This window comes from Branchiostoma lanceolatum, chromosome 2 (genome assembly GCF_035083965.1).
Source record: "Branchiostoma lanceolatum isolate klBraLanc5 chromosome 2, klBraLanc5.hap2, whole genome shotgun sequence".
Classification (NCBI taxonomy): domain Eukaryota; kingdom Metazoa; phylum Chordata; class Leptocardii; order Amphioxiformes; family Branchiostomatidae; genus Branchiostoma; species Branchiostoma lanceolatum.
Genome location: NC_089723.1, coordinates 39,617,834 through 39,645,194, shown reverse-complemented (window position 1 = coordinate 39,645,194; position 27,361 = coordinate 39,617,834). Strand labels below are relative to the sequence as shown.

Here is a 27,361-nt window from a genome sequence, read left to right as displayed (position 1 = left end):
TGGCAAACTCAAAAGAGACACCACTTTTCTATGTATTTCTCTGATGCCAAGTATATTCTTAAAATTTATTATGACGAATATAGACCGAGGTATTTAGAATATTGCTACATCTATAGAGTTAATGGATAGATTTGTCATCATAGGCTACATTGAGTACTCTTTATTACGGCTTAGGTGTTATCCTGAAAATGATTCTGCCTCTATGGACATTCAAAGTACTCATCAATATGTACTATCATCTTCATGCATGAGTTCACTATATGCTGTTGGTGAAGATCATGACATGGATGCGTAATGGTTGATTGCATCAGGTTTACTTAGAGATAAAAATTAATCGAGAAAGAGAGAGTGGGAGAGAGAGAGAAAGGAAAAAGTGAGAAAGAGAGAAAAATAAAAAAAGAGAAATAGAGGGAGAGAGATTTCTATGAAAGACAACTACAATTGGAAGAGAGGTATTACCCGCTTACTACCCGCTTACTTCCGCTCCAGCAGCAGAACACAGTGGACTACTACTACCACCACTACTACTACTACTACTACTACTACTACTACTACTACTACTACTACTACTACTACTACTACTACTAATATCACTACTACTACTACTACTACCCGCTACCAGTAGGAAGATGAAGCAGAACACAGCATCACATTCGTCTGCTCAGATTCGTCTTACCTTACACACATCCTGAGTGAAACGACCTGACCCCTGACCCTGATCATTGGACTCCTGAAAATGTCATGCAGAATGTTTGACAGCTGGAAATAGGCGTGGCTGTAGTCTGGCTGTGGCGTACGTACGGGGCAACTGGTAGGTAAAACGGTATTTTGTTGTGTAGCGAATCCTGAGGGGTCAGAATTCCAAACACAACACTCGACAGACGCACAAGTTTTGCAAACATCCAGGCAAATCAAAACAACAATCGTTCATGAGTGTCTGTAGCACACCAGTCATCAATGAATACATCGTGCGTGTGAAACATTGGGCAAAATCAATTAGCGCTAATTAAAATCAACATGGAAAGGATAGATGTTAGATTCTGGAGGAAGCTCGTGTGATGAAGGTATGGTATGTGTGCTATTAATAAGCGAATTCCTGGTTGCAACTGCGTATGCGCGAGGTCAAAGTTGAAGGCTTCTAACTTGAAGGCCGTAAACAGTTCTTATCTAGACCATATTTAATACATGTCCAGATGTGTTTTGCTTATGTCCCAGGGGACTGAAAATATGGCACATTACCGACTACGCATCAGCTGCGCATACGCAATTGGAATCACGAACAGGTTTATAGAATGAGTTTGTGTTGACGTGATAAGTCGGTGTAAGGTTACTCTGCTGATTGGATGCACGCATTCTAGTCCGTAATGTGATTTGCGGCGCTCAAAAGGAGAAGACTGTAACCTTTTTAATCTTCTTAATGTCGTCGCTCTCCTCCTCGGTACTGCCCTCAGCCGACTGCTGGTCCTTCCGCAGGGCTATTAGCTGGGCAACGGATATAAGAGATTTAAAAGTCAGTATTTTTTCCAGTAAATCCATTCTCTTACGTTATACTGGATAAATTAAGATGAATTAAGCTGGATAAATGGACACCACGAACGACAAATACATCAATGAGTTTCAAACGTATTTTCAACACTAACAATTTCAGTACTTTGGTTCTACGTCTGTTTTGAAATTGTACATTCCCGTTCGTTCGTGAGGGTGTCCACGGATGTGTAGATACTACTGGCTGGGTATGTGTATATTAATTAAGTATCGCGTTGCAAACACCGTATTCAATATCAATATATATGTAAATACTTCTGGGACCGCATTGCTCGCAGCGACACATAGCTGCGGTGCAAAGTGAACCAGTCAGAATTTTGCTGAGGATGGTTACTAAAAGACCGGTTGAATAAAACACTTGTTTGTGTACAAAAAGCCTTTTCATTCACTGATGTACAACCTGGTGGAGCTATTCATACGGATATGTATCGAGTAGTTTGTGTTTTCAACAGCTCTGAATGGAGCTAGTGTCTTTCTCACCTCCCGCTTAAGTCGTCTGATTTCCAGACTCTGCTCTTCGCACTGCTGCATGAGCTGCCACTTGGCCGTCTTCTCGCTCTCCACGATCTGCAGCAGGTGCAGGTACTTCTGCTCCAGCTCCTCTCGCTGCTGCGACAGCACCTGGTAACTGGGGGAGGGATTGATTGTTTGGTGTATTTATCGATCGATCGATTGATTGATTGATTGATTAGTAGGTTATATAGTTTTAGTCAGATGCACGAAACAGATAACTGTAAGAAATAAACAGATCTGATCGAGTCTTTTTGATCTCAGTTTTAATCTATGAACTACCATTGGGTATGTACGTATGTCGTTGCTCTATTTGTCAGGGTAGAGATTGCGATCTTGCAGAATCTACCAGAGTAGAGATCACGATAATATACGATAACTGTTTGCGTTGAAGAAGCCAATAAATGCAAGTGAAAGTGTTATCACCTGGCCCTGTTGATGGCCATGACCCAGGACTCCCGGTCCGGCTCGGTGTCAGCCCGCAGGTCGTACTGCCGCTGCCCCTCCTGCCTGTAGCTGATGGAGAACAGGTGCTGCAAGACGGGAGGGAAAGTCAGAACAGAAACATTTGCAACCAAATACATAATGTTTACCTTCACACGGCTAGCATAACAAACTACTGCTCTGTTTATTCTGACCCAAACACATTCCCTCCAGCTGTGCCCTGTCACTTCCTACATTGCAGCAAGACGGACAGGAAAGTCAGGACAGAAACGTATAACGTTTGCAAGCAAATACATAATGTTTACTCTTACTCAAACACATTCATGCATATGGTGACCGGCCCCTCCAGCTCTGCCCTACCACTTGCTGCATAATGTAATCGAACACCACAGGGTGTCTTCTACTTTACTAGTGACCATGGTTACTGCCGTCTGGTCCTGGCAATTGACCTTATGTTTGGAGACGAAGAAAAAACAGAGCAAAAACGTGAATGTAAACATAAGTAGAGGCCGTGCACGATAGGTTTGCAGGTGGATATAAGGTAAACAAGCATCAGAATAAATGAATCAGTCGGTCTGATGAAAATTATTGCTGTTTTTCTGATGTGTTTTATGTTTATGGGAGTTTTCATTGAGCAAGTTATGTGACAGACTTTTATGCAACATTTATGCAACAAACATTGACTTTTGGCTCCAAAAGCACGCAACGTTTCCAGTACGTTCCTTACGTAATACAAGACCAGATAAAGTGCGAAAGGTTTTACGGGTGGAGGAACGGAGGACCTTTGACTTGTTTAGCGGCTGGAACTCCGTGTTGGGCCGGATGATACATGTGTAGGGGAGGGTTAGGGCTGAGGTCATTGTTATGGCCCTGGGAACCAGTTGTTGTTGATACATGTGTGGGAGAGAGTTAGAGCACGGGGTCAAGCTACGTACGGGCCTTTGTAGCTGAAGGCACAGGCTGATGCTGATACATGTTTAGGGGATGGTTAGGGCATGGGGTCACTGTTACAGCTCCAGGTGCCGGCTGTTGCTGATAAATGTGTGAGAGAGGGCCAGGGCACGGGGTTGTGATACGTGTGGACCTTGATAGCCAATGTACCAGCTGATGCTGATGAATGTGGAGGAGAGGATAAGGGCATGGGTCACTGTTATAGCTCCAGGTACCAGCTGATGTTGCTCCATGTGTGGGGGAGGGTTAGGGCACGGGGTCGCGCCTCATACGGGCTGCGATAGCTCCAGGTACCGGCTGAGAGCTGAACAATGCGCCTGTCGGTAGAGCCGCGATAAATCTGATTTAACGGTGCTCCATGGGTCTCCCCGGATCACCCGTTTTACCGTTAATGTAGCTGCAACAGAGCTGGGAGGCCGTTTGCGCTAATGGGTGAACAGTTTATGTTACAGCGCATAGGGTTGAAAGTCAGTATAAAACGTTACAAATAACTAGCGTTTACTGTGGGATAAACTATTACAGCAATGGCAATCCGGTCTCTTCCTTGAGCTCCAGCAACAAGTTACTAGAAAATTTGGTTGCATTGTCACAAGATGACAAAGAACTTTTGAATAAAATACTTCACAATACTAGCGCAAACATCAATCTGCATTGGTTCATAACATTATGCCCCAATCAACAAGAGCGGTCACATCAAATGTTCGACCAGTCCTCTGGATTAAATACCCGATTGCCCAGAACACGTGACCTACGAGAAGTGTGACGTGGGTGAAAGGTGCGGGGTCAAAGGTGGTCCGAAGTCGGTTTCGACCCCCGTCCTTCAGCACGTCCGCTTCGAATCCTCAGGACACCCTGTTTCCCTTAGCAGTGTCAGTACATACTGAACACTGAACAGGATTTTTTTTGTGTGGGGACTGAGAGAAGCTATCTACATCAAGGACCATCAACCTCCATTGCACCGGGACGATGATGCCTATATCAACTTCCAATCAACGCTGACTCGTCATTTGCGCCAGAGTAACCGAATGTCCTGAGGAAGACCGTGTTTAAACAATTGCAAGGCATTCCTTTAAGCTAACCACACTGTAGAGATATTGAACACAGTGTGAATGCATCGTTCCCGTCTCTGTCTCCCGACTGCCTCTAATTGCGCTTTGCTGCACCGAGCCTCGCTTGGATCTACTGGGAAAACTAACAGCTTGCTCTGAATTATTGAATGCGGATGAAGTGTACACAAAATGTGCCAACCTTTCTACAATCTCCGGTCTATGCTACGTCGGGCTCTGTCAGGATGAGTTAGGGGAATCTTGGAGACTGTAGTTCGGTCCTAGACTGCGGAGTATGCGAGCGCTACTGGCTAAAGTAACCCTTGCCGCGTCAGGCAGCTTTCCGTACATGCCGCGGTGACAAACCTTTTACGCCAGTAATGGAGATGCTGCCTCACACGGCTGGGGACTCGGAGCGGCGTGAAGCCGGCGACACCAGGTTAATACGCTGTGTAATGTTGTTTACCCGAAAGTCCGGTAACTTAAACACGAACATTATCCTCATAAGCAGTTGTGCAGCACTTCCCACAATCATGTGATCATAACTGTGTCATAACTGTGAAGGACAGGCAATTTTCCAACGATCTAAGGTTCAATCGAGCCACGCATGTTCTCCTGATCGACTCAAATAGACTTTCAGACCTCTAGACGTGTAGCCACTTATTATCATTATCCCAGGGTCTTGTTCAATCCTTAACTGTATCCCTGTATATTGAATCTAACAGCGCTAACATCAAATGTCGAGTGAACTGTTCATATTCATTAGCACACTGTCCATTTGGTTAGTGTTATCAACACGAAAATGCGTCAACTTCAACACAAATATCATCCTCATATTCAGTTGTGCTGCACATCTCACAAACCTGTGTTTATATGTGTCATAACTGTGAGGAACAAGCAGTTTCCCGATTAAATAAAATACATTAATACATTTACATGATTGACTACAACAAACTAGCAGACGTCTAGATACGTAGCAATGAACTATCACCCCCGGGTATTGTCCACTCCAAAGAGTGAGTGCTCCCTTGAGCCATTCCTGTTCTCCTGTATATTCAATCTAACATCACAAGTCGAGTGAACTGTTTATATTCATTACCACAGTTTCCAGTTAGCTATCAGGTATGATATTCTCGACATGTGGGTACTTTGTTTTCCTCCGAGCGACATTCAGACAGTCTTCTTCCATTTCCCTATACCAGTATAGTTTTATATTTTCTCAAAGAGACTCTTAAAGACTATAGAAAAGCATCTACGAAACCAGCACATACGTCCATTACATAAAGAGGCTCTGTATCTTATCATTGGCATAGTTTCCAGTTAGCTATCGGGTACAAAATCCTCTACATGTGGGTAATTTGTTTTCTTCAGAACGACACGCAGACACATTTTCAATGAACCAGTATAGTGTTGTATTTTCTCGAAGACTGCCGAAAGGCATCCACGAAACAAACGCATCCGCCCATTACAAGAAGAGGCTCGGTATCTTTCAAGAGGATCTCTCGGCACCTCTTACTTTCACAACTTGTGACCCTGAGAGCTAATAGAGAAGTAAAGGGAGAATAGTAATCGGCGCCTCCGCCTCTCAAGCCTTTCCTCTCCGTTGAACCGGATCGATGCAGAGCCTTTCCAACATGTGAGAGAACTGCCGAGTTGCATTTTTACAGACGTCTGCTCCACTTTGCGTTATCGCTTCAGATTTGTCAAGAGAAAACGTACCTTGTTTCTCTTGAGTTTTAACTGTAACTTCCAACACACACAAAATTGGACTTACCAACATTTTCAACTGTACAACACCAGTCTTTGTCAGGGAACTGTCCAATTTCGTGTTGGAAATTACAGTTAAAACATGTCTCCGAATGATTTCTACCAACACAGATAAACTTTCAAACTAAGTACCATGTCTCTCGTGTCTCTCATGAAAAAAACGTTGAGCTTTGTACCAACGGGCTCCCATCCGTTGAAAAAGAAATTGCAAGCTGGGCAAGTGGCAGAAATGTGTCGCTTTTTATCTGACTGTGGCAATGTTCTGTTCTTCGCAAGTATGTGAGCAACCTAAAAATGTTACATTTTCTAGCTTAAGCAGCCAGGTTTTAACTATGATGCTTCTGAGATTTTCTATGTCTGTTCATAAATCTACATTAACATTGAAATTAGAAATTCACATACGAGGAAATGATGATGATCCGTACAATAAACCGTGTTTGGACCTGAATCCCTATGGAACTGAATAATATTCTGAAGTATCTAATTCATCGCAAATTATTAATGCTTGATGCAACCGCACGCTATTTCAGAAGTCATACACTTTCCTTCGGCAAGACGGGCACGCGTGTGCGTGTGATCATACCATATATAACTTCGATCATACCATATATAACTTAGATCATACCATATATAACTTCGAAAGCAAGCAGAAAGTTAACAAATATTGTTGTCCGCATAAAAGCTCCTCTACGTTGGTACATCCCGTTATGAAATTTGATACTTCACTTCAACACAAGCAAAAGGAGGGGAGCTACATTTGCTTGTGTTGAACGACAGTATCAAACTTCATCAAACATTGATCATACATAGAACTAACTACTAGCGTGAGTAGTCCGATGGTTAGCGACCTTGCCTCTAGAACTAGAAGCCGCGAGTTCGATCCCGGATGTGTCGCTCACCCGATATGCACGCTACCGGAAAGGGTTGTAGTCCTTAGGACGGGACGTTAAGCTGTGGTCCACTGTTCATTATGCTTGTCGAAAAGAGCTAGGAGAATTTCTCCGGTACGATGAACCTGTAAATTCTGAACATAGCATCTGTCTTCTCTGTCACGACCAGTGGAAAATTAGCTCTTCAGTGAGCAAAACTGGGTCGATTTTCTTTCCCTACTTCCTCAGTCAGCGCAACATCAGCAGTTCATTGGTAGAAAATGCCAGGAATCTATGAGAAGGCCAATTCGTTATAGCAGCTATGCTTTCAGAACCGGGGATAGCCACATTCTTCACTGGTGTTACATCATATGGAGGGTGAAGCACACTATTTGTTCCCACAAAAATCTTGCTATGATAACTTGTGTTTATGTATCTAGATGCCAATTCGTAATAACAGCAATACTTTCAGTACCATAAATGGCCACATCCCAAACTGGTGGTGCCACCTTATATTATGGAATGTTAAGCCATGGTCTATGTTCATTGTGCTTGTCGAAAAGAGCACAACGTCAGCAATTTATTGTTAAAAAAACTCCACCCAAGCCGATGTCAACAACTTGCAGGCCGATTCCCTCATCACGGGTGTAATTGAGTTTGCGGCGGTGGACAGATGGTAATTCCAATAACGCTGAGACGCCTTCCCGATTACGTGGTGATTGCTGAATTGTTGACTTACGCTGTTTATCGATTGACACCACATACTGGCAGTCACCACACGTCCCAGTAATCGAATACTGTAAATGCAGAAATGTTTGTGGCGGTTTTATGTTCGCGTTTTTTACGGTAAGTTCTTCACCGCGAAGTTAGGACCACCGCGAAATTTTGCTCTCCTACCATCTTGTCTACTTTTGTCTGAAACGCAAACTTAAGACCGCCGCGAACACTCCATTTTCTCCCTGCTGCGAAATTAAAACCACGCGAAGAATTACAATTACAGTAGACTATGTCAGACCCAGCCCTGAACGTACAGACGAAGCGGCATACCGTACATGACACAACGTAACAATGTTAAACAGAAGGAAAAAAGATGACCACACGAAATAAGCTGTATGTAATGTTTTATGTTAAATACCATGTTTCCATCCACGTGTAAACCAAAATATGTATTTGCTCTATTACGTAATAAAAATATGCTAAATCTCCTGTATAACGTTCATGTTTATTCTAATCCTCATATACAATTAAGAATTTAAACTTGTTTTAATGCGCTGGTGCTCTCTTTGTACAACAGGGCATAATTCAGCCCATGGCTAGTCTCTTGTTGTTAACAACAAACCGTTTGATGATGATGATGATGATGATGACGATGATGATGATGATGATGATGATGATGATGATAATGATGATGATGATGATGATCAGTCACATATTGTGGACCTTTATTTATTTATTTATTGTCAAATGTCACAGTACACTGTGGACCTGTGGCTCAACCGATACGTGCAGCATCCCTGAGCAGTTCCATCAGGTCGTTAAGTCTCTGGGTAACAACGTTTTGTAGACAAACATTAAGTTAATGCCTGTTTATCACCTTCCTTAGGGCAAGATTGACTGGTCATTACTGCCCTGGAGAAGTCAATATTGCCCTGAGGAAGGTGACAGACGATCACAAAAATCTTCGATGTCTATCTGCTTCCTGGTTGTGAATACAGAAATTTAATTTGTTGTCCGGTGCAACATGTGACTTTGCGTATCTAATTTGAAAATCGGGTGACTTCGATCTATATTTTTCTCAGCTGCCTTTATCTTATAGACTATATCAGGTATGACCTGTGTTGTGCACTTTTCATGACATGATAGAAAATGTCTATGTCATTCCTCCCTTCATGTAACAGCTTCTACCCAAGAGACATGTTTCAACTATAACGTTGTTACGAAATAAGGCAGTGACTTACAGGGTCGTTTGAGGGGTCGACTGGCAAGCAATGGAATTTCCTGTACTGTACTGTACGAGACACATTCCTCAAAAGCTTTTTGCATCCATCCCAGAAATCTGTAAGGAAGCCATGCTATGCTTTCAGAAGAGTAAAGAGGCCAACATTTTATATTTCCTAGCCTCATGGGCTAAACACACTTTCTCTATGCTCTAGACATTCATTGAAAGCTTTTTGCAACCATGCCAGGAATCTATGAGATTGCCAATTCTTAATAGCTATGCTTTCAGCACCGTTGATAGCAACCGTACGAACTGGTGCTACCTCATGGGGTGAAACACACTATTCGTTCATTCGGACTTTTCGCTATGATGTGGCGTATAGAATACGAAGAAGCCAGTTCTTAATAACAGCTATGCTCTTAGAACCATGGATAGTCACAACCCAAACTGGTGTTACGTAGGATGAAACATGCTTCCCGTTCTTACTAATTTTTTGCAATGCTGACGCGGCGTACAGTATACAGAGAGGCCGATTCTACAAAATAGCATCGGTTTTAGCACTATGGATAGCTACATTCCATACTGGTGTTGTTACCTCATAGGGTTAAACATACTTTACGTTACTGCGGGCGTCTTGCCATGCTGACGTTACAAGACGCGTAGTGTACGGAGAGACTAACTCTTAACAACACCTATGCTTTCAGAACTATGGATAGCTACATTCCATACTCGTACCTCATCAAACTGAGCAAATTTTAAAAAATAAAACACTTTCAGTTCCCACGAATGCCTTTCATACTGACGTGGCCACAAGAAATGGAGAAGCCAGTTCTTGATTACTGTTACGCTTTCAGTACCGTGTATAACCACTGGTATTTTGATGAAGGTTAGACATCCAGGTAATAAGATAAGTGAAGCCAAAAATATTTGTTCAAACAAGTGGATAAAATTGTGTAACAGTCAGACGTTTCAGACAGCAAACCATTGGTGTAACCTCCTAAGGCCAAACACACTTTCGATTCCTACTCACTCTTTGCAATGCTGAAGCGGCGAATATTAAACGGAGAGGCCATTTCCGTGTTCCCAGGTCTCCGTCGCGCCGGTACGGACGCCAGCGTGTCGCCTCAGACTCCCAAGACAAGTGCGGATATCGGCTATTATGAAACTCGGAATCAAACAATCAAGGAAACACTTGGAGGAGCGTCTGAAAGCCTGGCCCTTCAAAGTTATCGTAGATTTGTGGAAAGCCAGTGGGATATGTTATATGGATGCCGTATAGCGACCTCCAGTTATAAGGGATATCATATTCCAACTTTAGTTGATGCTGTTAAAAGGATGACACAAACCAGATAATCTGCAGTTTATTTATTTATTTATTTATTTATCAATCTTTAGGGTAGTCCCTTCAGTTAGCATGGTAACTGATTTCCAAGGGAGCCCTACGTAACATGACAAATCATAACAAATCAGGATACAACAGAAATAACTTAACATAAACTTCATAGTTACCTACTTATCTATCACAGTAAGTGTTAAACATTGTAGCAACATGCTATGTTTTTAGATACATGAAGTGACACAAACATTGCAACAGCATGCTAGATTTATGGATACATCAAGTAACAGATATTTCCATCGGCAGCGGCAATGTATAGCTTACATGCCTAGATGAATAAATCACTCGTCATGCAATAACTATTTTTTGCTGAATCGCTTTATTATAAAATATGACTGAAATATGTTTTGACAAATATTCAAATATTACACACAACAAAAAGAGTTTGCTGCTCTAGAAAGAATTCGAGATGTGAATTATACTGTAGCTTATAAGTGCTATTTGGTATGCAGGAAATACAGCAAATATACCACGATGCAATAAAATGGACGTTTGGAGATCGTTGTCCTGTTCCAAGATAATACCAGTCTTAAATGCAAAAAGAGTTCTTGAAGGCCATGAAGTAAAATGGTACATCTAATGTCTGTCACAGCCCTTCTGTACAACCTGTGCACTTTAACAAAGGAAAGCTCACGAGGACATCTTTCTTGGACCGACAATAACATTCCCGCCGTGAAAGTGTAACTGCAGAAACGCTCTACCGTTCGAAATCAGCTTGACATCCCCCATACAAGACTATATCCCCGTATCTACCTCTCAGTCCCCCCCTTCATGAGTTTCCGAGGCAGCGGTTGAAAGAGAGCAGCGAGTCTCTGATAGCAGTAGAGGAGATTACGGGAATACCAGACGTTATTTCATCCAATATCAAAGCACAAGAGTTTACCTCGCAATATTATGTGTCCCGCAGCTACGTGCACCAACAGTACACACTAAAATTGTGCTTCGGTCGTTTTTGCATACATAATATACCAATCCGTTCAGAATAATGACATCTTAGGTTTCTTGAGGGATGTTTTCCGTCGAACGTGATGTTCGGTTTGTGGCTCGTGTTCACATTCCCGACTTTATCTCGCCCACGCACCTGTCAGCCGAGGAGCAGGTTAATCGTCTCCGGGAGGAATTCCCTCAGAACTTTCTAAGAACAGCTGCCCCGACCGGCGCACTGATGCATGAGACAAAGCGCGAGTGACCACTAAAGCTATGTGTTAGACTCTTATGTTCAAACATGAGAAAAACAAGGAGAGAAAATACTGTTGCGGTGCCAAATCTTCGTGCATTGTCGGGACTTCCATAACTACAGACATGCCACATTTATACAAAATATGTCGTAGACTGTTATGTTTAAAGGCAAACTTGATACTATGTATACGTGGTTCTAATCAGTATGCTGATCTGTAGTTATAAGTCATACTATGTGTGTGTTGCAATCGTCTCCGGGAGGAGTTCCGTCAGAACTTTCTAAGAACAGACGCCACGACCCGCGCACTGCTGCATGAAACAAAGTGCGAGTTTTAGCCAAGGCACCTCTTGTCATTGACTGTTATGTTCAAAGGCGAGCTTTGTTTTGTAGTTCTAGTTGGTATGCTGTTCTATAGTTATAAGTCATTGTTTAGAGTGTGTGTGTACATGCTGTGTTTTTATGAATGGGGTCCAGGAGTATGTTAGATTTAGTCTAATCGAATCTGATGGACGTCTAATATTACATCAAACATGTAGAAAGCAAAGCAAAGAGTGTCATAGAAGTATTAGATGTTAATTGGTTCGCAAAATAATGGAGTTCTCTATGCCCATATACGGGCAAGATAATTTGATCGATTGAGGTTCTTGTCGTATAACTATGAGGAACGTAGTGGCGTCGTGTGGCGAAGTGGCGTCGTGTGGCGCAACTGTAGAGCACGCGGCTGTCAAACAATGGGTCCCGGGATCTAATCCCAGGTGTGCCCAGAGACATGTCCGAACTTGCGCCCCGACGTTGTGCCCTTGGGAAAGGCACTTAACACGACTTTCCTCACTTCACTCAGGTGTAAATGAGTACCTAGCTCATCTAGGGTTAGGGACGTCCCTCGGATAGGACGTTAAATGGAGGTCCCGTGTTTGGGGAGAGCAACACCCCGCGCACGTTAAAGAACCCACCACACCTTTCGAAAAAGAGTAGGGGCATGCCCCGGTGTGCGATGGTCCAAATCTTACAGTCCGGTCTGGGATGACATCTTGAAAAGGTGATAGTTCACCTGTTATGTCAATCCTTCCACAAAAATGTGGTAAATCAAAATAGATAAATAAATAGAAATACGCTTTGTACAAAACCAAGGGTTTTATACAGCCGACCTATAGCTGCAATGCAAAGTATGCAGTCAGAATTGCCATAAAGAAGGTGAAAGGCGGTCACCGAAACGTCTGTTGAATAAACTTGTCTTTTTACTCAGTGACTTGGCACAAACTCGGCAATAAGACCAGAACGCCAAAGGCAGCAAACGCAGGTTCAGCCATTATTCTGTGAACTTGGATGAAATAGTATTACGCGGATGTAGATAAACGAAAGCATTCTGACATTCTAATGGGTTCTTTGCTTCAAGCTCTCTGAATAAGTATTACAATAATGTCTACGTGGCATATCTAGACAGAACATAAGGTACGCGTGACAGCATTCGATATGGCAAACTGCCACATTCCTCCTTTAAGTAAGTATGAATAAGTTCGTTCAAACCCTTGCAGTGCCTAGTTGCACAAAGGACAGAAGGGTTTCAACAGCAGGGTATATGTTTATAGGGAGGTCCTTCCCCCTGAGCGTGCTCGAGTCACCTCTTCGAACACGCACCCTCATTAAATCAGGACCCCTATCGCTCCACGTTACATCGCTCGCGAAAGGGGCCCTGATAAAAACCGACGCAATACATGGTTCTGGTGACGTCGCCGACACTCGCTCATGAATAATTACACTTAGAACCATGTCTGGCGTCGGTTTTTATCAGGGCCCCTTTCGCGAGCGATGTAACGTGGAGCGATAGGGGTCCTGATTTAATGAGGGTGCTAACACGGGGCCACCATTTAAAGTGACTTATTAACTACGGGTGGGGCTCCAACCGAGATGCCCTTCCCAGGATTAAACACGAGTATCCAAGTCACCAATCAATTGGAACAAGGAGCTCAACTGTATGTATGAATGTTTCACATTTTCAGACCCATTTTCAGCTCAACTGTGAAGATGCTACGAGTTGAGCTAGATGGACATCCCATGAATAAGCAATCGGCTCTGAATAGTGTAAAACGCCAAGCGACACGTTTCACTAAAACACAAGCTACTCCAACTTAATCAAATCCCTCTGATTGAGACAAATGCAGTTTTATTTATTTCATTTTATTTATTCATTTTTGTTACAAACCGTGAGTAATGTTGAATCCAAATAAAATCAATAGTACTATTCTAAATATGTCTCCGGCTTAGGATGAAGTATTGTGTTTCCGGTTCCCCAACCAACCATAGGAAAAAACTTGTCGACCCTATTCTTTCTTTTGGGTTCGACCGCCTAGCCTCTACCAGGCTCCGCGGATGGCTAGTAGAAATTGGCCAAAAATAGAGTGAATAGTACGCTATGGGAGTCTGCTTCGGAGAGATGGTCCAATATGCCATCCTTGAGCGCCAAACTGTACCCCTATAGCAGACTAACTCCTCTTGTATGGTTCTTCTGTCTATTTGACCAATTTCTACTCTTTTCAGACGCCTCTGGAGCCTTTTAGAGGCTATCGACTGCTGGCAAAAGGACACAAGATTTTGATTTTGACATCTGGATGTTGTATAGTCGTTTTCCAACAATGTCGAAGAACATATGTACGTAGCAAATATGTACGTCTTTGCTCAGTTTATTGACATACTTGTAATTCTGTATAATTGCACCGTGATGTTGAAAACGACAATGTCCTGAAGCATTTATTTTCCCAATTGTTGGACTGTATTTGTTGGATTAATTCGGCCGGAATCTAAAAAAAGAATCCCCACCAGCCTCGCGAACGTTTAGGGAAATGAGTTAGCCACCCCTCCCTGTAAAAATACACACTGCTACTGACACAGCAAGGAAACTTGCTGCCCTATGTGCCACTAGGCACTACAAGAGTCTGAACGAACGAACCCGAAACACAACATTACATTTCGCAGACCTCGGCGAATTTTGGCCTGCTCAGCAAGTTCACAACAATCAGCCCTGTTACACAGGGACACGTACGTGGAAAATTGACTTCCCGCTGTTTGACTATACGTGACTGAATCAAAAACCATGGGATGGCCATGAAAGTCATAGCCTCAACTGCAAGTTTCGTCTGCTCACAAGTAGCCCTATAGTAACGCAACATTGGTACTTCATCATCATCACCATTAAGTGCTCTAGAGGGTATTTCTGTCTTTGATCTCTGACCAAATCTTCCCTGGCTGCCGCGTTAGCGCAGAAGAACAGCGGAAAGGATATCAGACAAAGGAACCTTGAAGTTTCGCCTGTTCATCAAGATGACCACAAGTAACCCTGCAGTACACCTACTCGGTACACCGACATCGATATTTTGACACGGAAATGATGCCATACGCGGGGACACGTTCGTGGGAAATAGACTTCTCCGCTGATAGGAAGATGGGAAGACCAGATCTTCAACACGCTCCAGGGACTGGGAATCACCAGAACCGACTGGAGGGTCTATGCCAGATATCTGGCCTATGCCGAGAGCAGACCAGCCTGGCGAGCCCTATGCATGTCTGCAGCCGCCATGCATCAGACACTGATGCCTGCGAATGATTGATTGATTGCTGATAGACTATCTGTGACAAAATCTCCCACCGTTGCCGTGTCAGCGCATGAGAACCGCGAAATGGCTATCAAAGGCAATCTGACCATAATAACATAGTAAATTTTACTCAGCAATTGACCACAAGCAGTCCTGCAGGAACACAACATTGTCTGTGAAAATAGACCTCCCCCCTGATGGACTTAATGTGACCACCCCCCCCCCCCCCCCACCACCACCGCTAACATGTCAACGCATTAGAATCATAGAAAGGCCATCAAAGGAATATTCTCGCCGTCTAAATCTACAAGATTCGCTTGCTCAGCAAGTTGCCGACAGGAAGCCCTGCAGTTACAGCGCAACATTGGTACTTCTGTCTGTGAGAAATAGACTTGATGGACTATCTGTGACCGAATATCCCACCGTTGCCGAGTCAGCGCATGGGAACCGTAGAAAGGCTATCAAAGGCACAGCCTCGCCGTCTGAACCCGCGAGTCTGATACGATTGAGTGCCCTCTGAAGCCAGAAGGGACGACAGAGATTGCTAAGGCCACTGTAAGGGGTTTGTTCGGGTGCACTGCCCAAACTTATAGCTTAGGCGTAAGTTAAACGCAGAATTTTAAAATGCTATATATGTGTAAGGATGTATATTTGCGAATTAATTAGGACTATATGTTTATTGATACGTTAGGACGTCAATGGTGTGACCTGTACCTTAATCATATTTTGTCTGACCCTTACCTTCTCTCTCATGCCCTTAATGAAAAGTGCCCAGTAGGCTAATTTCAGATATATATGAATAAATAAAGGCTAAAACAAATACCTATATAGTACAACATGCAAATTCATTTCTGCAGCAATAACTGCATACGATGTGGCATAGTACTGTTGAAAAGGAACATGTTATACTGAAAATAAGGTATGAAATTGTTTTCATGTGCCAGAGACAAAAGGTTTTAGATGAATCAAAGGTTTGATTTTCCTTCTTAAAAATCTGAGAAGTTTTTTTTAAAGCATGGCGCACACATTGCGGAAACATTACTTTGCTTCAAACCGACCGCCAAGGTTTGCTGGTTGATTTAGATTCATGAACTTTACTTCGACGGAACACTAAAAAAAGGCCCGTTTTGCCAAAAATGTACACAAAAGTTTACAAAGCAAAACAAGAAATAAAGTTGTTTTCATGCCGTCAGAAACAGAAAGGCTTTCATATTTCTTGCATATAAGGTAGGGATATTGAAACACATGCATCACTTCAAACGCCAACGTGATTTAGATCTATGAACTTTACTTTGACGGAGCACAATGAATCTCAAAGGCCCGTTGTTGCCACAGAATCGCCGTCTGCCTGCTGCAACCCGATAAATCACCTGATGTGAGGCTGCACTGAGAAGGGGAAACAGACAAGGAGCTGGATGACAAATGGTTTGATGCACGTTTTAGGAATGTTTCCATCTGTATCCGACAGGTAGACGTTTTAACGTTTGGTGAAGAATAGCTCGTAGGTACGTATAGTGGCAAGGTGATCTTGAAGGTAGGGTTGTTGACTTAGAATCTAAAGTCTCTTGAATGTTTCCATCTGTATCTGACAGGAAAATGTTTTAAAATCTGATGAATAACAGCTCGTGGGCACGTATGGTGGTAACGGGGTCTTGTGGGTAGGGTTGTTGACTAGGGTTGTATTCGAATCCATAGCAGGACCAAATATCGTAGGCGTCGCGGTGGCGCAGTGGCAGGGTGTTTGGCCTCATAACCCAGAGATACCGGGTTCGAATCCGGGGTTCCCTGATTTGTCCCGGTGACGTTGTGCCCTTTGGAAAGGCACTTTACACGACTTTCCCCACTTTACTCAGGTGAATGAGTACCTAGCTTCGGTAGGGGCGTCCCTCGGATAGGACGTTAAATGGAGGTCCCGTGTTTGAGGAGAGCCACACCTCGAGCACGTTAAAGAACCCAACACACTTATCGAAAAGAGTAGGGGGTCCTTCCCGGTGTGTGTGGATCATATAAATCTGTCCGGATATGCAGCTTGTACTCTTCAGTACAAACCTGGTGTGTTACGCCTTGGTGCGGTTTACCGGGTATGCAATACAAACAAAAACAAACAAAAACAAAATATTGTGCCCTTTGGAAAAGCACCCGATATGGACATCCTCTCGGATGGGACGTGAAGCTGGAGCAGAAAGCTGAAAGAGAGCCACACCTTGAAGTTGAAACTTAAAGAACACATCACACTTAAGGAAAAGAGCAGGGGCCCGTTCCGGTGCGAGTGGATAAAACCTTACAGTCTGGTCTTACGCAGCTTGTATTACACCAGTAGTACAAGTAACGCCAACAGTGGAACCACAGAAATCCATCAGACAGAATTAATTGTTCCCCCTTCGCCAAGGCGGCTAGTTCAGAAAAACTGCGATCTTGCAGAAAGACGAAGCCCGGTCTTATCTTTTGTTTGATCTACCATATTTGCATCTTGAGTTATCCCTTTCGGCTGTTCTTCTATCGATCTGCCTTCGTCGGTCTCGCGAGCCGGTTCTCGCTTCAGTTCACTTCGGGCTCGAGGAGATTGGGCTGGATGTCTTAACCATTGGGACCGCCTGCTCGGGGGAAGATATGATTATAACAAAAACGGAAGATGGACCAGAGGTATGTTTTCTAAAGGGTCGGAAATTGAACCCAACCACGGTCAGGTCCAGGATTCAAATCTATCGATCAGAAATATGCTGCATTGAAACATGAAGCGTTTACAACACGACAGTGTCAAAATATCGTTTACGGGCAACATATACTAGTACTTCAGGTCTATTTGCAGTCGTGAATATATATCACCATGACTGTTTCCAGCAGTATGACTTCGCTTGCAGCAAGATCTCCTCTGCAAATGCAAGGAAAAAATTCGAGGAAGATTTGAACTATGCATATGGGCACTGTATTTTGACCATATCACCTCACCTTACCCTACCTTACCCTAGACCTTAAATCCTCCCTCAACTTAGGGATTTATATTAAAAGTTTAACTTTGTCCACCCGATTATCGATGGGAAGCAACTCAATTTACAATAGCTAAGCTCAACTTTGTAGACACCTGCAAGAAGCTAACCGCGTTATCCCTGGCCAGTCGCGCTAATCCGTTCAGCGATCTTCACACGTGTCTGGACAGGCCTCGTCTCCATTTGTATGGAGTAAAGATGAGGAGATTAGACAGGTCGTTGACTTCAAACCAGTTCATCGCACCGCTTGGTAAGACTTTAACGAACTCTAGATACCGCCTGATACATATCATAGGCCAAGTGTGGAAACCCTGGCGTCAGCCAACAAGATAGTAAAACATGAATATGCATATATACTTCACATTATGGAACATCAGAGGTTTCTTATCATATTCATATCCCCGGGGCACACAGTTTCCTTGGAGGATGCTAAAGTTCTGGATACCGAACACGACTACTTTCATTAAGAGAGGAGTAGAGGATTCACTCTACATCAAGGCGCACCAGCCTTCTCAGCCGAGGCGGGGGGAGATATACACTTCGTACAACCTTTGACCCATTACTGACGTCACACGTGCGTTACGTCACGTGTCCAGAGTGAGTGAGTCGGACAACTGAAGACGAGTGAGTGGTTCTGTCGAAAACTAGTCCAATTATATAAATTGAAGAACCAGCACCAACCTTCTCAACCGAGACGGGGGAGCTATAGAATTCTAACAACCTCTGACCCATTACTGACGTCACACGTGCGTTACGTCACGTGTCCAGAGCGAGTGAGTCGGATAGCTGAAGACGAGTGAGTGGTTCTGTCGAAAACTCCGGCGAGTCCAATTATTTTCATTGAAGAACCAGGACCAGAATTCTCAACCAAGACGGGGGAGATATTGATTTCTAACCTTTGAACCGTAACTAAGCGAGTGGGTCGCATATCTGAAGGCGACAGAGTGATTCTGTCTAAACTCCGGTGAGTTTAATTATTTTAGTTGGAGAACAGTTTGATTGTTCCATACAGTATTCCACCAGTTTCAGCTGGTTAGACCAAGGATGTTCTCTTTTAAACCTCCTTGTCTAGACAACTGCGGGACGATTATGCAGACGGTTGGATGGTGATCTCTCTTCGGGTGATCCTCATCAGCGCTCTTTGGAGACTTCGGAGAACGATTGGCTTTATCTGGGAATCTGTGACATTTCCCCCACAGGCAGATTAGCATTTATGGATTTATTAGGAAGTCGATAAAGTAATCTGTATTCTTGTTATATTTCATGTGACCCTTACCTCTTCTTTCATTCTTTCAATGTAAATAAATAAATAAAACCCCAAAAACCCAATGGTTGTATCGTGGAGACCGTGTTCTTGACATCCTTATATTCATTTTTAGGACTCATCAATGTATCAAAATTCCGGCGCTTAATCTATTTGCCATTTATTTTCATTATTGGTTAAAACCACTACAAGAACTATTTCCAACAAAGAACTACATTGTTGAACCATGCAAATTTTAACGGGAATAGCACTAAATGGACACCATAAGATAATAGGAAACTTTTTCTAAAGTCTGTGATTTCAGCTCGTTTCTTCGTAATGATAATGTATGTTTCCGAAGGAGCGTACAGAGTTTTTATTCTCTGCACCTTTACTTTAAACAAACGGTTCCCTGCGAAGCAAGCCTCAGGAATCATTTTGTATTCACTTCGCTGACGACAGTGCCATTAAGAATGACGTGTTATCGATAAAAATGAACTTCACATGAATACTCTGGCGCGCTAAATAACAGCGCGGCTTTCAGCGTTGTCAAGATAGGGAGAGATGACAGCACAGATATGTTTTCCCTTCCCACTGATATAACGGTGCCGTCGCGAACGACGCTGCAGTGCATTGTGTGTTGATTGATCGCTCTGCTCCCTGCTGCTGCACAGGTTCATGTTTTTGGGAGCGGCGCGCTGGTGAGGCATAGGAAAACAACTGTTATGTTTCCGGTTACTCAACCGACACTAGCAAAACTTACCAAATCTTTTTTTAAAGAGGGGAGGGGGTAGAGCGTTGGCAAGGAACATAAAATTTCGATCTGATATGAAATGAAAACCTTGTAGAATCGTTTCTAACATGTTCTGCCTATTTCTGCTTCAGTTCGGCAACAGAAAAAAAGTTATATTAGTATAATTAGAATATGATGTTGAAAATACCATTGAATTTATACAGGCTTCACAGTCTGAGTGTAATTGCCCTGTATAAATAAGATAAATGAAAATGAAATGAATTGATGCATTTAAGTTATACTTTGTGTAACTGTACATGTTCGGCCAAAATCTGAAAAGAAAGGAAAAGGAAGAATCTCCACCAACCGACCCTATTCTTTTCAGGACCGTAAAAATTTGCGTGACACACCATGTTCCTACTGCTGAAGAGTACAAGCTGCATATCCGGACGGATTTATTTGATCCACTCACACTGGAAATGACCCCTTCCTTTTTTTATAATTATGGTAGGTCCTTCCTTTTACTCTCCAAGCAGAGCATGGGTTTCGGCTGGTTTTTGACCTGTTTTTAGGCGTTTTTGTCGGGCTTTCTACTTTTTGTCTCGCCAACCCAATGCGGCTCTACACTTGCCGGATGTGTGATAATCCGGCGCAGTAAAATTGTTACCACTAATGATAATCTAATGGTTCTCGGGGAGGAGCACTGCCACCTTTTTTTCAATGGAAATAAATAGGTTTGCCCCGCCCCGAGGTCAGTGCCGGCAGAGCTTGGGTTGGCGAGGAAAAAAAAAAAACAGCCGAAACCCATGCTCTGCTTGGAGAGTACTTCCTTTTACGTGCTGGAAGTGGGGCTCTGAATGGGAAACACAACACTGATTTTCCGGGGCCTGAGCCGGGATCAGGCAGCGGCAGTCCCCCCCGGAGACCCGCGGATTTATGCACATATTGATGCAACAGTTAAGCTGGTGCGTTTTTTAATATAAAAGTGCCTGTAGTGCGGCTCGTTATTGTTCATAGTAGCTTTGCGTGTCAGGCTAGAACTGCGCTTGGGCCTCCGGTGTTTTACTTTACAGCAACCCACGTAGAACAGGGCATTAACTCTTCTCTGTTAAAGTCACTCACCAGCAAGCGGGGAAAAGGCAATTTCGAATATCATTACTTTCTTCCGTTTCAAAATCGGTTTCGACCATACTGTGAATCGCGCGCGATCGTACAAAGCAGCGACCACAAAATTAGCAAATATCTGTATCTGTATCTATATAGCCGGTATAACCGGCATTCGGCGCAACACACCGCATATGCTGTCAGTTGAAACGAAATATCGGAAAATGGATGATAATGTCCTAGAATTCCAAAGTCAAGTCCAAAGTCAAAGAAGATGGGAAAGAACTAAAATGAAATCTACTGTTCGGTAAACCATTCAACCTTGTTGATTACTTAGATTTCATACAGAAGGAAACTTTTTTTTATTCGCCCGCTCGCATCAGTTTTGGGATTCCCAGAGGATGCCATCCATGTGATCAACTCAACATGGCCTAACTAACCCAAAAGCAGAAGCAGAAGTTACGAAGGCTCCTCGGGAAATCCCTTGTCCGTTTTACGCCGGGAAGCAAGGCCATGGAACACGGGGTCTTACAGGACGCAGGGAAAGGAAAGGGATCTCGAACCAGTTTAGCTCAAATGAACTCAATGAACAGAGGAGCTACTCTTCCACTGGTCGTGATAGAGAAGACAGACGCTATGTACAGTATTTACAGGTTCATTATACCGGGGAAATTCCCCTAGCTCTTTTCGAAAAGCACAATGAACAGTGGACCACGGCTTAACGTCTCGTCCTACGGACTGCGATCTTTAACGGTAGCGTGCATGTCGGGTGAGCGACACAGCCGGGATCGAACCCGGGGCTTCTAGTTCCAGAGGTAAGATCGCTAACCACTGGACTACGCACGCTACCAGGGCCCGCCGGTCTTCTGATGGTATGGAGGAAACCCTCAGCTGAGTCAATTAAATAGTTGTATAGTTCACATGCCGGGAGCAGCTTTCCACGAGCTCCTCACGGAACTGGTCCCCGTTGGCCTGAATGCTGAATGAATGTATGAATGAATGAATGTATGAATGAATGAATCGTTTTCGTACGTCAAGCTACCCTTCATTTTGTGCAGGAGCAGAAACCTGTGTGATATATCATTTCCTGGTCGCCTGTAAACGAACTTGTTTGTAAAGCAGTTCCTGCCAATGCCTGGGGACTCTGAGTCAAGTTCTACTCAATCTTGCGCCAGCGCCCAATTAACGTCAAAGTTGTCAAAGTTGGACCATCAACAGGAACTATCTACAGCACTCGAACGACCCACAGGGGGCGAGGGATTGGACTGGGGCCTCGTTCGTTTTCTTCCTCTCAAAGTTGATGATCGGCGTCTCACGCAACTCTGACGTCAATGGCGTCACCTGTTGCGCCGAATCGGTCTACCTGCGTCTCGGGCGCCGAGAGGAGTCACGTCTTTGACGCACGTTTTGTTACATATTGCTACAAATTGGGCTACATGTTGCCAAATATATGTGGTTGCAAATTGGGCCCATATCGGTCCGGAATGCAGTAAACTTCTGATAATCCAGCCATACCGTGTACTCTTCTCGGCACTCGTAGTTTTCGTAGTTTTATATTTCGTAGTGTCTCTAAGTCTCATATTGCCGCAAATTGGGCAACATGTTGCCAAATATATATGTGGTTGCAAATTGGGCACATGTCGGTCCGGGTTGCAGTAAACATCTGACAATCCAGCCAGACCGTTCACTCTTCTCGGTTAAGGCTGAGATCGCTCGTAGGTCTATATTCCGTACTGTCTCTAAGTCACATAATCCTGCAAATTGGCAACATATCGGTCCGAGTTCCAGCGTTTGTTCAAGTCCTCCCCTCACTAGATGGTGCACAGGGCGGTGTCCATCTCCTTTTCAGTAGCCTTTGGGCCACACAAGTTTGTGCAATCACTACAGCAGGGGGCTAGCCACTTGTAGTGACGTGTGTGCTTAACTGCAAAACTCTTTCAAAAATGCTGAGTGGTAGGAAGAGAATGCAGTGTTTACCATTTTTAAAGTCTTTGGTATGACTCGGCCGGGAATCGAACTCTAACCCATACCTACCAGAGGCAAGGCGAACGCTCTACACACTTGGCCGTAGCACTAGTCGGTCCTTAAAAACTTCTGATGAGCCAGCTAAATCATGAGCTCCTCTAGGGCGAGGCTCAGGTCCCCCACTGTTATATTGTGTGATGTCCCTGACGCACATTGGGCCAATATTGTTGCAAATTGGGTATCTACTGGCCGGGGTTCCTACTTCTCGTAATCCAGCCCGACCATTTACCAGTACCCCTCCCGGGGAAGGCTTAGTTCCCCCTTATTCTAATGTGGTGAAGCCTGGAGAAAACATCGTTTGGTTTTCATCCATGTTCATTTGTGCTGGCACCACGCTGAGCCTGCAGAGAAGCCGGTGGTTTATTTTCAGGAGAGGTGACTATTAGGGATTTCCGGAATACTAGAAAGTTCTTATCCTGATTATCAACCGTTCTATCTGACTTCAATTAAGTTCAGTTCAGTTCAGACTCATGACTTCAATGGTCGTACTGTACGGGCGTCACGTCAGCCAGCAGCAATGATCCGTGTCCATCCTGTTATGTCCTCGGTCCCTCTAATCAGTTGCGCTGTGCCCAGGCCAGTCCACGTCTTGGTGACATCCAGTCAAGTCTTCTTTGGCCTTTCCCGTGTCTGACTTAGATAACGTCAAAAACTGAAAGGGAACCTATCGCTAATGTGGCCACTGTTCAAAGAGAAGATCGTTTATACGTCGAAGTAGTTTTTACTCGTCAGCCACCAGAGGGCATGTACCAGAAGTGGACTCCCCTGAAATCTTCGCTAGCGAAGTCAAGCCAATGATGATGACAGTTTTTACATCCAGATAATCAGAAACGCAAGGTAACATTAACAGTTACTCACGACACTGGATGGATTTTGGAAACTATCACACGTTTCAGAAGATAAGTTGGTTTCAGCTTTGTCCATCTGTTCCGGCACCAACCGCAGCTTGCCGAGAAAACGGGGGCTTGCATGGAGGGGGACCCTAGTCGCCTTCTGGACTCCTTAGAAGACTGTATGCGAACCTTCCGGACTACGAGAAAGTTCTTATCCAAGCAGATTCACCTCATGATCAACCACACCCTTTCTTGCTTAAACAATGTCCAAAATTGAAAGAGAATCTAGTGTTTTTCACTGTTCAGTCATGATCATTTATGCTGGCGCCAACAGTTATTCACACAACTGGATTATTTGGCTTTAGTCTTGTCCATTTGTGCTTGTGAAGGAACCGGGAACTTTGTAAGAAAGGCAAATCTGGTTGTCTTCATTACTTTTTAGACGACTGTCTGCAAACCTTCCGGAATACCAGAAAGTTCTTATCAAACAAGTTCACCTGATCATCAACCATTCATGAAAAGGAACCTTGATGTACCATCGCGATAATTGGTCAAAGAATAAAGAAATAGAACTTGACTGAAGGAAGAAACAAACTTAGAAGAAAGAAAAAAATCCTTTTCTTCCTAATGGTAGAGGAAATCGTTACAGTTTGAAAATTAGAAAAACAACAGAGATGAAAGTGCTACAGACATGTTCGTGTATTCACACCAGTGTCCCCGATCGGGTCAGCCGTGGAATGTCCATATTTGGGCTCATTGTAGTAAGTTAGTTTGCGGTCGCACAGAAACTGATAAATATGCTTTTATGTAAACCCTTTATGTCCATCTTTGTACATTGTAGTAATTATTTTGCGGTTGCACAGAAACTGATAAATATGCTTTTAATATGTAAACCCTTTCATTAAGCAAGTAAGATTCCAATTTCACACAGCGCACAATGGCCACGCTGTGTGTAGTCTTTGTGAAACGACTTCAGCCCTGACCCCCCCCCCCCCCCCCCCTCTCTGATGTTTGTATTGGAACAGCTTGACAGTGTTTAACGGTGGGATTTTCGGTGCCGGCTGTTATTCACGAGTACAAGCAGCCCAGTATTCACAGGGGATCAGGGCAGCCTGGGCATACTAGAAGCTTCTCAGCGGCAGAATAATGCATGTAACGTCTCCAGCTTCAGACTAGCGTCCGCGCAAAGATCCCCTGTTTCTGCCCAGGACAGCGACTGTTAAACCCTTAATGAGAAGTCAATAGACAGGACGCGGCCGGATTGCCAACGGCTCTCGCTTTACAAAGTGCGTAGTTTCAACCAGACTTACTACACTGGCTGAAACAAAATAGTAAAAGTTCGCCAAGAGGTACTTTATCCATGCTTTTACAAGAGATTCCATGTCCGTAAGTATTTAGTTTACATAGTTTTGCAAATGAGATCGAACGACATTTTTTCTGACTTAAAAATGCAAACACTTCCCGGTGTGAGTGGTTCAAAACCTACTGTCCTATGGCCGCACATGGGACAATTGTCGTATTGAGGTCACCTGAGTTAGCGCCAAATGGCAGCCGCTCCAGACCCTTGCGATCTAGCCCCGCCAATTGTGCGCTCCTCGCAATTCAGCCCCTGGCTGCGAAGAGAGAGTAGTCGGCCTTCCCAATCATAATAATAATAGTTGAACCTTTGAAAATCGTCCAAATCACGCTGTACTAAATTTCATTATTGAGAAAAACAGAAACATTTACAAGGGTATGAAAGTTTTGGGCTACAAATAATTCTATGGTTAACTGTATGTAACGACTGTAAGATATACATGCCTTTGTCTCAAGGGAGTTCTCGATAAAAACGAATAGCAGCAACAACCTATCTGTCGAATTAACAAAACAACCTCCTCGTATTGCGATTACCCCGAAATTAGCCGAAACACAGCTCGCCACACGGACATGTTGACAGGATAAAGGAACTGTTTTGATTATCAAGAACGTGTGAGTAGGTCAAACCTATCGGTCCGATTTCAACCGCTTGTACCTAGTGTACAACACTGGTGCGTTACACCAAAAGGCGGTCCACTGATTATGCAGAGCAAGTAGAACAAACAAAAAGGTTCTGTTTCCTCGGCGATACATTGCTTATTTTCCTCAGCGCTGGCGACGCTATGTGATCCCCAGGGAAACAAATCAATATGGGCCAACACAACCAATCACACGATCGCACCGCAATATCAACCACTGTGTCCACTTGACAGTCGCTATTGAACATTGTTCATAAGACCCTTTGTACTTTTCTTGGAGGGAACATTGACAGCTGTTGCTGTAGCAGCCAGCTTCTCACATCTCAATAAATCATATACAAGTCGTAAGGATCAAAGGCCGCTACAGGTGCATAATCCTGATTGTTTTCCTTTGCTGGTTCGTTTGAAGAGATCCCTTGTCGTGCGTTTGGCGTGCGAAACGCGGAGGTTAATGAACTCACAGATACCTCCTGCCGGCACGACAATCCGGTACTGACAATTAGTTTTCTCTCTCTTCATATGAAAGATTACCGCTCCGTTATTGAGACTATCAGCATAGGAGCACCGCTGAGGTCCTTTATGGGTGTGGAATGGTTTGATATAACGCGGGCTGCAGCGCCGCATACGCTGTGTTTCCGTCACACGCACAAAACAAATGCTGTACGAGTACTAAGGTTCACTGTTTCAATTTGATTAGGTGTGAAACCAAATTTCTGCTCAGCCTGATTTTTCCTCCGTAGAGTAGTGAGTAGGTTAGGGTTTAGGCTGGGGTTAAATTAAGGGTTAGGGTTAGGGTTAGGGTTAGGGTAAGGATTAGGGTTGGGGTTGGGGTTGGGGTTGGGGTTAGGGTTGGGGTTGGGGCTAGGGTTAGGGTTTGGGTTTGGGTTTGGGTTTGGGTTAGGGTTGAGGTTAGGGTTAGGGTTACGGTTATGGTTGGAACTAGGGTTTGGGTAAGGGTTAGGGTTAGGGTTCCCCTCTACAACACACCTCTAAAGACTTCTGTTAACATGTTCGAAAATCACCACGTTCCACGAGGTAGGGTGCGACGCGATTCTCTCCCGTCAGGTATAATGGAAACCCCCAAGCAGTGTCGGGGCAAATATTTGGCAGGGTCAGACATTTGTCCTGACACCGGACCCAGATACGTAGGGACTTCAACACAATGAGTTTTCCAAGACACATCAAGGTCCATCAACGGGGAACAA

The 27,361-nt window shown here is 43.9% G+C and overlaps 1 protein-coding gene across 2 annotated transcripts in view; it reads right to left on the bottom strand.

Annotated features, from left to right (window-relative positions):
- Positions 1 to 27,361, bottom strand: part of LOC136429014 (ras-specific guanine nucleotide-releasing factor 1-like) — a 68,677-nt gene that overhangs the window by 36,294 nt on the left and 5,022 nt on the right. Inside the window, exons 2-5 of one of the 2 annotated variants that reach the window (XM_066418896.1) lie at positions 2,482 to 2,588; positions 2,026 to 2,173; positions 1,402 to 1,482; positions 677 to 730 (exon numbers count right to left, since the gene is read on the bottom strand). In XM_066418896.1, coding sequence (XP_066274993.1) covers positions 677 to 730; positions 1,402 to 1,482; positions 2,026 to 2,173; positions 2,482 to 2,588 — 390 coding nt within the window. The remainder of the gene's footprint in view (positions 1 to 676; positions 731 to 1,401; positions 1,483 to 2,025; positions 2,174 to 2,481; positions 2,589 to 27,361) is intronic. The other variant, XM_066418897.1, reaches the window with a different exon arrangement.